This window comes from Triturus cristatus, chromosome 9 (genome assembly GCF_964204655.1).
Source record: "Triturus cristatus chromosome 9, aTriCri1.1, whole genome shotgun sequence".
Taxonomy (NCBI): Eukaryota; Metazoa; Chordata; class Amphibia; order Caudata; family Salamandridae; genus Triturus; species Triturus cristatus.
In genome coordinates this window covers 191463630-191477420 of record NC_140592.1, presented here as the reverse complement: position 1 = coordinate 191477420, position 13791 = coordinate 191463630, and the positions used below count along the sequence as shown (strand labels likewise).

At 40.5% G+C, this 13791-nt stretch overlaps 1 protein-coding gene across 6 annotated transcripts in view; it reads left to right on the top strand.

Annotated features, from left to right (window-relative positions):
- Window positions 1–13791, top strand: part of PTPRG (protein tyrosine phosphatase receptor type G) — a 1080885-nt gene that overhangs the window by 976155 nt on the left and 90939 nt on the right. For all 6 annotated transcript variants that reach the window (XM_085624730.1, XM_085624729.1, XM_085624728.1 and 3 more), the window contains 3 exons: window positions 97–179; window positions 445–579; window positions 839–973. In XM_085624730.1, the coding sequence (XP_085480856.1) occupies window positions 97–179; window positions 445–579; window positions 839–973 (353 nt within the window). The remainder of the gene's footprint in view (window positions 1–96; window positions 180–444; window positions 580–838; window positions 974–13791) is intronic.

Sequence of the window (13791 nt, the reverse complement as noted above, 5' to 3'; positions counted from 1 at the left end):
AACCGTGATTTAAATTACTGAATGATCAGCACTTAATGCATTCATGAATGAAAACTTTTTGAAGCTTTTTGTTTTTTATGTTCTGTTTTCTTGTAGATGATCACAGCAGAGTAAAGTTAAGACCTTTACCAGGAAAGGACTCAAAGCACAGTGAATTCATTAATGCCAACTATGTGGATGTAAGTCCGAAGCTTTTTTCATGGCGCTTCTCTTTATTGCATGACCAATTTCTGTTTGTTAACTATAGAGCCTGTGTTAGTTGGAAGAACGTTCCCTCTGCGCCCCTTCTCGTCCCCCACCCGCCATCACCCCCCGCATGACAAGCACATTGACAGACCTGCATGCATTTCAGTCTATTATGAGCATTCTTCCTGCTCTCTGTAAATTATTAATCGAGTTTGCCAAGAAATAGCTTTGGCCTTTATATCTCGGTTGTCTTTGAAGGGATACAACAAAGCAAAAGCCTACATTGCTACCCAGGGACCTTTAAAGCCCACATTTGAAGACTTCTGGAGGATGATTTGGGAGCAAAACACTGGAATCATCGTCATGATCACTAACCTTGTCGAAAAGGGAAGGGTAAGTGCTTCTACGGATGTGCCCTTTTACAGGTAATCTCGCCCAGGCAGGGTCTGCACTCGCGGTGATGGCTCTTAATGCAGACATTACAATGGGATGGGTACATGGCATTTCACTATACCTTCTAGCCTGCTATTACATCTCCCCGTAAAGTGTGTGTCAAGTGGGGGCTGAATTGCTGTATGTACTCTGGGCCTGCATTCATGGCACTTAGAATGGAGATATGCACAATGAATTATGCTGCTTTTTCTTTTGCTAGAGAAAATGTGATCAGTACTGGCCCACGGAGAACAGTGAAGAATATGGAAATGTAATTGTCACCCTGAAGAGCACAAAAGTACACGCATGCTACACAGTTCGCCGCTTCACAATCAGGAATGTGAAAATGAAAAAGGTAAGCGATGCTGCGAAAAATGAGGGTAGTGTCCCTAACTGTTATTTAGTATGCAATGTTTATGAAAATGTGCACAGATAAAACCTACAGATAAAATAGGTAAAGCATAAGACAGTTTCACGTTAATAGGAGGAACTAACGCTCTGAGAAACGTTCATGCGAACAATCTTTTTAACAAAAGTGTGGCAAAAAATGTATGACGAAATGCAAGTGCCATAAACTTGGCCTTCAGTCAATTTAACCAATGCTGTTTCCAGCTGCTTGCCTTTTGGCAAAGATAATGGGTAAATTGGAGTTTAGGTGAATTTTTGAAGTGTCGCAAAATGAATACGCAGAAAGGAATTGAAAGTCAAAGGGATGGAAGGTAGAAAAGCTTTCAAGTCATTCAAATTCCCCGTTGGTTTTGGCAATCTTTAAAAGTTAGAGAGCGTGTAAAACGATTCGTAGTATATTGTTTCCCCTGATGGCCGAGCGTCACAAGAATGTCTGGGAGCAATCTACTTTTTACGACTCCACTCTCTTCCTTCATGGATTTGCAGTGGATCATTCCATACCAAAGAGGTGAAAAGAGTCCCTGGATGAGTAAACTGCTCTGTAGAGGTAGGTCACAGACTGAACAAGCAATGGTACGGGTCCCATAAAATTAGGGTAGCCACCAATTAAAAGAATAATGTTGTTCATTGACACTAAAATGGCCTAATTCCTTAGGTGTATATGGGCATTTAAAATGCTGTTGGTCGCAATTATGAGACCCAGTAGTCTGAGCAGAAGTTTTAATGATAAGTGATCAAACCAATAGATGATAAAACCCCCCCTACACCTACAGATATGTGAATGTACTTAGATTTTCTTTATGCGTTAGGATGGCAAGGTAAATGAAGTGGTCTCTTGGACAGAATTTTTTTTTTATAGTTCAAATAGGAATAGGGTGATCCGGGGTCAGGACTAAGTCAAACAGCATTAATTCATAAACTCATGAATTGGCAACTGAAGAAGGAAATTAAGTTTGCAGACTCAGGAAGAGGCTGAAAACATGCTGAGGGAGGGAATGTTCAGACTCGCGAAAGAATGAATCAATTTAAGGACTTACCCATACACTTGTTCTAGTAAAAATGAGTTTACCAGCTTGTTTTTAATTCTATTTTGATAGGGGGTGCAGCGCCTTTCTTGTTTTCTGTAAATATATTGATTTTAATTGACATTGTACTTGTATGCATTTAATTTAGAATTATGGGATTTTTATCTTTCTAAACTTATTTTTGCAGTGACTCTTATTTAACCTACTTTTGTTTGCTTGTTTTTAACTATTTAATGGTGATTTAAACTGTTCTAGCTGTTAAACTTGAAACTGGAATCATTGACAGGCTTAGAAACTGCTATTTAATGCTCAGTAAAAACTAATGCCTTCAGGCTTCAGTATGGGTAGCTCGTAGGCTCAGGAATGGGTAGGTATTTCAAGCGCAGGAATGCATAGCACTGACAAATTCAGTGGAGCATAGATACAGCAAGTCATATATGGGTAGCACACAGAACTCAGAAATGGATAGCTCTCAGGATCAGATAAAAGTAAAAGGCTATAGGACAATATTTTGGCTCCAAAAACTCCAAACAAGCGGGAATTGGCATTGGTTATTCAACCTGCATTAAGGCCAGCAGTCAGTTGTAACTGAATAAAAACAATGTGAATGCATCCAACCATAAATGGGAGACACAATATTATGGTGAATTATTCTGTATACACTGCAAGTACTCCTGATATTTCCATTAAAGGATCCTCCAGCTGTGCCTCGCCAGAGGTTGAAGAGTCTTAAAGAGAAGGTCCTAGCAGTCATGTTACTTTGGTTGTTTTGTGTACTCAAGGAAAATACGCAATTTTGTTTTCCTTTATGGTGTCCAGGAAATGAAGACAATCTACAGGGCAGCAGCAGTAGGGCTGGGTAATCTCCACCGACAGCACTCCAATACAGGACCGCCCTTCAGCAAGCCCTATCCTCCCTAGGTTTGGATAGTCATTCCCCAAGTAAACTGTGAAAACAATTGCTTATAAACTGAACGTTTTTCTGTCCAATATACTATAAGCCTGAACTTTGAGCTTCATATGATAGAGCTGGTCACCACTAAGCCAGAGTTGGGCCAGAAAATGGGCTAAGGATGATGAAGATATGCGCAGGATGGCCACCTTACTCTAGAGCCAGATTTATACCAGGGATTTCCAATATAATTATTCTTACTCTTTAATGTTACTCTTGTCTTACTGTTTCATCCTTCACACTTTCTTTGATTCCTTTGCATTCATCTTCCCTTTCTTATGTCTCCTGTTTTCTTCCTACTCTCTGATTTTCTTTAGTGACTTTAATTTTCTTAATATTTATCTTTTATTAATCATTTCTGCTTTTTCTTTGTTTCCTTCCTTTTATTCTTCCTTTCTTTTTCATTTCTTACTCCCACTACTTCCTTTCTTTCTTTCTCTTAGCCATTCTTTCTGCTTTCCTTCCATCGTTGTTCCCTTCTGTTTTTCTTTCCTCTTTCCTTTCACACTTTATCTTCCCTTTTCTTATTTGCCACCTTGTCTTCCTTGCTTTCTTTCTTATACCGTTGCTGCTTTCTTCCTTATTACTTCCATTCTTCCTTACTACTTTCTTACATTTTTTTTGTTTGTTCTTTCTTGTTGCTTTTTTCCTTCCTTCCTTCAAACTTTTCTCTTTCTCTGCGCTTCCTTCTTAATTATGCTTTCTTACTTTTATTTTTTCCATTCCTTGTTCCTTTATTTCATCCATTCTTCTCTTTTCATTCAATTTTCTTACTTTTCTCCTCCTATTTTCCTTTCTTCCTCTATCCTACACTTCTTTCCCTGTGCAAGTCGTCCGTTTTCTCCTCACTTTATTCCTTCCTTTTTTATTTTTTTCATTTTTTCCATCCTTCTTTCCTTTTTTCAGATTTATTGCTTCATCTCATCTTTCATTTTCGTTCTTCCTTGCATTTCTTTATTCCCTATCTCACATCCTATTTCTTTGAATTTTATGTCTCTTTTCCGATTTTTATAACTTTCTTGCATTCTGTCACTTGGAATGTCTCCTTTATCAACCATCGTCCCACTCCTCAACTGTGTTGAGCTGCTACATTGTTCTTTCTACGAGCTCCTCCGATCTAAGTGGTGAGGGCACTTATTTTGTGTGACCCAGACGTGTTATCAGGCACAGTATACAGCAATTTCTCTCCACCCACGTGGCAGTTGTCAGAGCAGGGGGACTTGTGTTAACAGCGGACTCTTAAGTTCCAATTTGGTTCCTTCTGGAGTGAAATGTTTCAGAATAGATTGTTGCCTTTTTGTAAAGAAACTTGCCCTCTTACCAGAATTGTTTGTTTCACACATATTTTAGTTGTTACTAATTGGGCCTTAATAATTTGGGGAACACTGTTATTTAGTCAGTCTTCTCCCTAATTGGAAAATGAAAGTGTAAAACTGAGAAATTGTATAGTACACCCATGTTTGGGCGCATTATTTTTCTGGATAGAAATATATATCCATCAAACATGCCTTTACAGTTAACTGATCTCTTTTACCAGGCATCATGATAGGTTTATTTTGTCATAAATGAATGAGAATTTTTTAAAAAAAATTCTTTAGCCCGTTTTGGACATTATTCCTTTATTTGCAGATTATGAATAAAACAACACATGAAAAGTAACACAATAGGTCTCTTTCAAAATATAAAATAAAAGGAAAAGAAGTGAGAGAACATTCGAAAATATAGGCATTTGTTGGGAGTATACAAATTAGTGCTGCTAAATTGGTTGTTTTTTTGTTGAGGGCAATCTTGCGGTCAGCTTGTGTCGGTGTCCTAAGTTTGGTTTGATCCATATTGGGAAGTCTCCCTGCCTATCCATATTATAGTCTTTCAGTGATTGAATCTGAATTGTCAGACAATCTCTTGTGAACATAACCTAAGTAAGTGGCGGCCAGCACGGATGGGGGTGTGTGTGAGGGTGTAAATAATAAGATAAAAAAGGTACCTGATTGCTTTGTCTGTCCTCTGTCTCTGCTTGTCACTTCTCCCAGCCGGAACAGGAAGCAGAAAGCACCCAGGCTTTCCATAACCAATCCCAATGCAGCATTGGAATTGGTATGAGCGCCATGGTTCGTGGCTCAGCCAGGCAGTGGGATCCTGGGCATGTTCTCCACCCAGGATGAAATGAGCCTAGGTGGTGAACATGCAAAGTGTGTATAACTGTTTGGCCGGCCCGAGACGGCCGCCAAAACATTCATGCCCACTCAATTTGGGCAAACCACTTCACCCCCTGCTCTGAGAACAGAGCAGTCCGCCCCGCCTAGTGGAGGAGCGACCACTGACCTAAGTGCTTCTTCCTTTTTTCACTCTTGAAGTCTTTTTCCACTCTTGAACTCTTAATAGCAGATAGCTGATTAAGAACTAACATGGTCATACTATGCCGCGGTAAACCATTGTTCTTTTCTAGTAACAAAAATGCCAAGTACAGAGAATCTTTAAAAAATGGGTACATCAGCCTGTATGTTTATTAAAGTGAGGAGTTTTAAATTTCCGTATTTCCCAAGATTTGTGGCCCATCCTCTTTACATTTGTAGGGCACACAGGTTGTTGTTGTCATCCCCTATGTGATGGGCTAGATTACATGGTTCTGAATAGTGCATTATGCAGCCTTTGAGTTCTCCTTGAGAATAAGACTTTGAACATCCTTATTCCCTAACTGGTAGATTCGAACATATTTTAAATGAACCAAAACGATCAACTGATTGAATAGGTAAGACCTTTAAATGCAGACACCTTTCTTTTCTACCTCTCCAAGTGAAAGTAAATATCGTAGGTAGGGAGTGATGGGATTCCAATCCAATATGGAGTAAGACCTCATGTTCTGGAAAAAATAGTTTAGACTTAAAAAGGCTGCAGTAAATAAAGTTATTTTCTAGCATCTAAAGAGGAACATATGTGAAGCAGTAGCACTAGTTTAAAATGTGCATACTCCATTAGTGTAAGAGTGACGGTGAAAAGTACACAATATTGTTAAATGGCAAAGTGAATGTTTTATTTATGAATAGATATTGTTCTAATCATAAACTATAACAAATACACATAGATTAAAATTACTTAAATCACTAGATTCTGTACAAAGCAGCCAATTTAGTCATAAAAGAAGCATAACAGCCGCCATAACTAAATGATTGTTAAATGATGAGGTTGTATTTCGATGACTAGTAATTAGTCTTGAGTGCAGTGTGATGCCATACTTCTAAGACAAAAAAAATATCACGAGGTAGACAACCTCATTGCTATCTGACCACACTAGAACATTAGCCTAATGTTTGCCTCAGAAAATAAGTCCCTACGTTCTACTGAGTTGGCGAATAGTTGCAAATTACAAATCAGTTATGTTGAAAACAATGTATAAAAATGAATGAGAAAGTACTGTTGGACAATCTCCAAGCCGCCAGGGCTTATAACCTGGTAAGAACGGCATCTAAACTGGGTGGAAGTATGGAGAAGGTGGAATAAACCCAAATCAAAACTCTCCTCTTAAAGACGCGTTTTATCCTAGAACTTGGCAGGCTTAAAATCCAATTTTATTGACCAGCAGTGGGGGTCTTTTATTGGCAACTTAGATGTTTGTGCGTTCCAGGAAACATGGTGCGTGGGGCCCACTTTTAGATGTGGGTATTCAACCTTCTTTTGTCCGGCTACTGGACAAGTCAGAGGTCGCCCAGCTAGAGTCCTAACTGTCTGGATCAAAAACTCATTAGACTGTGAGATAAAGGTGCTCCCAGGCTCAACACCTGACCTACATGGTCTCTCAGTGTGCAAAGACTACAAACGCATTTATTTGTTCAATATCTACAATAGACAAATGAGCACCTGAAGAGAATCACCAACTCTCACACTCCTAAGCCATTCAGTTGAGTATCTTTCCCCCCAGAAGCGCCTATGACAGTTGTTGGGGACTTTAATCTGACATTCAAACCACTGATCAATGGTGACACATCCCTAACAGACGAGGAAGATGGACAGTGGTCAATCCCAAAATCTGTCATCACCAAAACAACTAGAAGCTCAACCCTTGCCCTCCAATTATTGGGCATTTCATTAAGAGGTGGGATAAGTGCATGTAATGGTAGATCCCTATCGGACTAACAGGGCGCTTCCACATAAAATCGAGCCAACAGTGGACACAGAATTGATTATGCCCTTCTATAGCTGTCTCTCTGGTCAAGCATAGTAGATATGAGAGTCCTAGAAAGATGGGATAGCGACCACAGCGCTTCGGTTCTTGAATTATCTGGTTTGATTACCCCCACCCCTGAATTAGTAAAACCTTGCCTTTTGGGTAATATTGCTGTATAAAAACACAAAAAAGTCCCTAAAGTGTGAGTTTGTGGAGGCCAAACATCTTAAGTAAAGTGTATATGAATGTGTGTGATGCCCTGGAGAAGAAGGGGTAAACTAATGGATTGTGGTGCCCCCAAAAATCAATAATAACCATTCGCAAAATTAAGGGACATTTTATCAAAAGAAGCCAGGAGGGCTAAACAAAATCCTAGTCAACAACCACACCCTTGGTTTAACACACAATGCAGATCAGTAAAAACACTTCTTTTGGCCTGTATAAAATCAAAAGGCACAAGGGAATTACAAGAGTGCTAAAGCAAGACAAGTCAACTGAAAAAATAGGTTTGGGCAGACTTACTAAATTCAGCGAGAACACGAGATTCCAATATATTCTGGAGTATTATTGCGCATGGCAGCAGCTTACCTATTGGTTTAGTTGCTTTCATGTACAACCAGAATTGTGGGTTGATCGTTTCAAAAAGCTATACTCCCCGGCAAAAGCTGAGGGGAACAGCAAAGGTATGACTAGTCCTTCCCAGGGCAAAACCCAGGTTAACTAGACGCCCTTGAGATATCTTATACTGACTCACTTACTGCACTCAAATCACCTGTTGCCAAATAGGTGCCTGGCCAAGACTGTGTACCAGTCGTTCTTTACGTCTCTGAGCCGGGCAACTGGGTGACCTACTTAAACATCCTGTCTAGAGCAATTTTGAAGGGAGAGCCGAACCCTGTTTCCTGGCGAGGGGCCAAGATCTTCCCTATCAATAAGAAAGGGCATCGAGACGAACTAATTACAGACTGACCTCCTCTACCAAAAAGTTGAGACCTTTAATTTTTTGGCACAGACTCTGGTCAACACCTGAACTAGAGCCGTTCAAGGAAGCAATGAGGAAGCTTTTAAAAACAGCAGGCCATTTAACTATTAAATAGCTGCTATATGTATAGAAGATGCTTTATGCTTAGGCCTCAAAAATCACGGGGCCAACACAGAAGCGACTCCCTGCTATTCACATCAAGAGCTTAAAGATCGATGCAGTGATTACTTTTGGGGTGATAAGATCAAAACAAGACTGGTAGCTTATCAGACCAATTCCTTGATTCCAAGATTATGCCATCATATAAAGCAGCACTCGATTCCATACAAGTTTAATTATCTAGACAGCCGTACTTGAAGTTCAGGTATGGGACACTCCCACTGGCCCAATTCACATTTAAATGGGAGACGTCCTATAGCACATACAAAGCATGCCCGGTCTGCAATACCTCCTCTGAGTCAATTTTCCACTTTTTATTCTTCTGCACTGCATATCAAGCCCACACAAGAAATGGATTATTCCATTATGCAATCTTATTGGTCTTAGATCCCTGGATATAACTCTGAGAATTCTTAGGTCATGCACAAGAGAAGTGATTGTGATTGGTATCACCAAGAATCCATAGGCAGCCTGGCTAATATGCAAACGATTAGAAGGAATATCTGCACAATCACTTGAGGCTGAGGCTACTGGTCCACGAGAGGGAGGGTTGTGAAATCGCTTTATGTCCATGCCCTCACACGCTTTAGTCAAGATCTGCATATACAACGAATTGAGGTCTATTGTGTTTCTCAACTTGGAGTGCTACTGTCTTGTTTCAATAGCTAGAATGCTGCTAAAAGTGCTATATTAGTATTGTAAATGTGAGTAAGTTGTAATAGTTTATATTTAGTGATCAGAATATGCTCTTGTTTTTAAGTTATTTTATTATTCTCAAACAGTATTCTACAATGCTTTTGAAGAGCGTTTTATGGATTGTAATCCGAAATAAACAATATATTGATTGAATGAGAAAGTAAAACATAAACACAAAGATTATGTCCACAATGCAGTAATTGAACATTAAATGTAACCTTTTGAATTCTATTACTACCCATCAACAAAAGAAGCCCACAGCTACTAATGCTCTCACAGGCCAAAACATTTGTCTCACATCCTGCCAGTAAAGGGCCAGAAATATCATTCTCTGCAACTGCAAGAGGACTGTCATTCTAGGAAATGTAAAGAAAGTAATTTCTTGATGGAAGACAAAGGGCCCAGGTCATAAAGATTTTGCTATGAGCAGCTGAGTCTTACTCGTGTAGTACTACTGGCTTACGTTTGAATTTCAGGCGTATCACTGGCTTAATCCTGGATTACTTCTAGATCACATTCACAAAGGTAAATCTACCTGCAGCGATCTCTTCACTTCTAGAATTATGCATATGTTTAAGTGTAAATTGCGATTCTCCTATTAACATGACCAGAGAATCTGGATTTCATTAAAGACACGGAGGCTAACATTATGCTATCACTTTTAATGTGTCACCAAGCAGCCGCATACATCATAAAGTAAGTGTTCCAAATAGAACGTTAACAATAATAAAAGGCATGAGCCCACAACATTCAGCCTCTTTAAAATCGCGAAAAAACAGGATAAGTTCGTTAAAATCCTTTGAACTTTAAGGAATGAAGGGATGAAGTAACATCTTGATAAAACGTAGAACATCATCGAAGGCAGGATGAAGAAGGAGAAGAGTTAGAGTCCAGAAGTCGTTAGAGAATATCTGCAAAAAAGAGAATCTTGTGAGTAAAAATTGATAGAATAAAAGACTAGGGTTTGAGCAATCAAAGAGATTAGTACAAGTATAACAAGAGCAAAAGACTGATGTCAAGTCAACAATGTCTTAAATATCTCGAATAATAAACAGATAATTTCTATAGAAGCATAAAAACCTCTAGTGGGAAAGAGGAGGGAGGGATAATGTTAGCCTCCATGTCTTTAATGAAATCCAGATTCTCTGGTCATGTTAATAGGAGAATCGCAATTTCATTAAAAGACCGGAGGCTACCATTATGCTTGTTGGTAGCTTTGTAATACTACGTCGGACACATGCGCGGGATAGGTTTGCAATAATGATGAGCAAAAGTTCTAGCATTAGACCAATCAGCAGCTTTGAGGATATCGTCCAACTTACCTCCGGACCAGAATGACTTACTGGCCATTGCACCTCTGATAGAGTGGGGTTTGAAGATATTAAGGTCGATACCTGCTAGGTTCATCACAATTTTAACCCATCTAGAAATAGAACTGGAAGAGATAGGTTTGTGGGGTTTAACAAAGGAGATGAGTGATTGCGTCGCAGTAGGAGGACGAAGAGAATTCATTCTAGAATCGTATTCTTTCATACAGTCAACCACACAGAGTTTAGGGTAGGCATCAAAACGAGGGTAAAAGATGGAATTGGACATGGTCATGGTTCTTTTGAAGAGATCAAAGTTTACTCCGAACATGTTATAAGATCTATTAGATATTTCAAGAGCTTTGACATTGGAGACTCTACGACAGGAAATTAGGCAAAGTAAGGTAGCGAGTTTAATGGAAAGGTTTTTATTGTTTAGGAGCGTATTAATAGGCCAGTTTGAAAAAAGGTCAAGGATTAAATTGACATCCCAGAGGGATTGATATTTGGGTCTAGGAGGTCTTCTGAGTCTGATGCTTTTGAGAACTCTGCAGATAATTGCGTTTTTACCAATTGTCTTACCGTTGACGAGGGAATGACCAGCGGAGATGGCAGATCTATAACAATTGATCGATCTATAACTAAGGCCTCTTTCGAATTGTTCTACCAGAAAATTGATTATGTCAACGATAGGTGCTTGAACGGAATCCAGGTTCCTTTCCAAGCACCAATGAACCCAAGATTTCCAAATGTTGTTGTATCGGTAGTGTGTGCCAGGGGCCCAAGATTCGCCCTGGAGAATTGAAGCTGTTGACGAAAGTCCTGAGAGGTCATTGGATCTCCTGACACTCTCCAGGCAAGAAGGTTCAGTTTCCCTGATTGAACCATGGGGTGAAGATGACAGTCTATGTCTGTAAGAAGGTCCACAAGGAAGGGAATTAGGAAAGGAAGGTCGTAGCTCATCTCTAGGGCAGTTGGGAACCATGCTTGAGAGGGCCAAAAGGGAGTGATTAATACGATCGAGCATCGATGGAGTCTGACTTTCTGGAGGACCCTCTGAATAATGGAAAAGGGGGGAAAGGCGTAACTGTTTCTGCCTTGCCAAGGTTGCAGGAAGGCATTCACTGCCAGAGCACCCGGGTCTGGCATCCAACTGTAATAATTCTCGATTTGGAAGGTTAGTCTACTGGCAAATAGATCTAATTCCAAAGGACCCTAGAAGTTGTTGAGGGAATTGAAGACGGAAACATTGAGTTTCCAGTCGCTGAAGTCTAGGAGGAATCTTGAATTCCAGTCTGCGGATACATTGGATTTGCCTGGGAGATATTCGGCTCTTAGAGAAATGTTGTGTTCCAAGCAGAACATCCAAAGTTTCTTGGCTAGATTGGATAGGTCTGCAGATTTGGTTCCACCTAGCCGATTTGGTTCCACCTAGCCGATTTATGTAGGCGACGGTGGAGAAATTGTCCATTTTTTGGATGATGGACCTGCCCTGAATGAATTGTTTGAAACTCATCAAGGCGTAGAGACCTGCTGTCAATTCCAGGAAATTTATATGATGTGAGGATTCTTCTAGAGACCAAATTCCACCAGTGTTCTGGCCTTGGAAACAGGCTCCCCAGCCATGAAGGCTGGCATCTGATTCTAAAACGAATTCTGGAGTTGAACCGAAAATTGCTTTCCCATTCCATGCCTCTAGGTTGTCTAGAGGCCCGATTGAAGGGCTCTTGCTTTCACTCTCTGAAGTGCACGATAATTTAGAGGGCCCGGAAAGATGGCTTGTATCGAAGAGGAAAGGAGACCTAGTAATCTGGCTAGTTCCCTTAGGGGAAATTTTTGAAGTTTCAGGATATGTCATATTTCTTTCTTTATTTTTGATATTTTCTTTGGAGGAAGGAGTAGCAGACATTTTGTGGTATCTACGGAAAAACCAAGGAATTCTAAGTTTTTGGAAGGTGAAAGGATTGACTTTTCTCTGTTTATGATAAACCCCAGGTTTTCTAAAAGGTCCATCACAGTTTTCAGGTCTTGAAGGATTTGACAGTGGTCCTGAGAGAGGATGAGAATATCGTCTAGGTAAAGTATCATGCGAATACCTTTTTATCTTAAGGATGAAGCGATTGATCTCATTACCTTGGTGAAACACCAGGGGGCTGAGGAGAGACCGAAAGGAAGGGTTTTGAATGGGAAAAGGTGGTTTTTCCATAGGAATTGAAGGAAGGGTTGGTGAACTTTGGCCATGGGAGTAGTAAAGTAGGCGTCCTTTAGGTCTAATTTTACAAGCCAGTCTTCCTCTAGAAGTAGGTCCCTCAGGAGGTGAATTCCTTCCATTTTGAAGTGTCTGTAAACAAGGTATTTGTTGAGGGCTCTTAGATTTATGACGGGTCTCCAACCTTTGTCTTTCTTTTTGACAAGGAATAGGGTGCTTATAAATTTTAGCATCTCAAAGGGGACTTCTACTATTGCGCCCTTCTGAAGCATGGAGGAGATCTCCTCTTCTATAATCTTTTCCTGATCTAGAGTAAGAGGCATTTCTTTTGGGAAAGAAGATTGGTAAGGAGTTTGGGTAAGTATCATGAATCCTCTCACGGTATTTAAAACCCATGGGTGTTGGGTTATTAATTTCCAGTTGTTCAAAAAGAGTTTGAGTCTCCCACCTACTTTGGGGGATAGGGGGTGAGGAGGGGAGGTAGGAATTGTACTCACTTTGGGTGTTGTTGTCGATAGATGTTCCGCAGGATCTGAAGTTTCTGGAGCGAAATCCTCTTCCTCTTTGCGGAAAGAATTGGGGAGTGTTTGAGGGAGTGAATCCCCTTCCGCCATATCCTCTTCCTCTAGGATAGGGCCTTCTGTTGAATCGGCCGGAAGACTGGCCCCGTCTACCGGCCCTCCCGAAAAGGTTATTTGAATTAAAAACTCTCTTCATGTTTTGGTGGGCTTTATCAAGTGCTGTAAACGTAGAGACATATTTCCCTAGAGTCTTAATCAGGTCTTCGCCGAAGAGCAAGCCTTTAGGGTTGATAGAGGGTTCTTTGTCTGCTAGGTCACTGAGCTTCGGGCTAATTTTGGTGAGGACTACTCTTCTCCTCTCGGAATTTAGGCTGGCATTAGCGTTGCCTAACAGAACGAGGGCTCTGTGACTAAGTCCCCTAATGAGTTCTGTGTTAAGGGGAGTGCCATTAATGTAGCTTTCTTCTGTGATATCGATGATTCTTGCAAGTGGGCCCAGGATGTCAAGGACCCTATCTTGGCAGCCTTTTAGTGATCTCTCCATACCCTTTCTAGGGTCTCTTCCGAGTTTGAAGAGGTACTTGATGAGTTCTGGGTCAAGATTTGGGGTCTGGCAAGTTTTATCTCCAATGGAGGGTCGAGAACATTCTGCTCTTAGTAGGTTCCGAGCATCCCTGTCAAGGGGGTTTCTTAACCATTTGTTTATGATTTTGCTCACGGGATCGTGAGGAATCCATTCTGAGCTCCTGGGA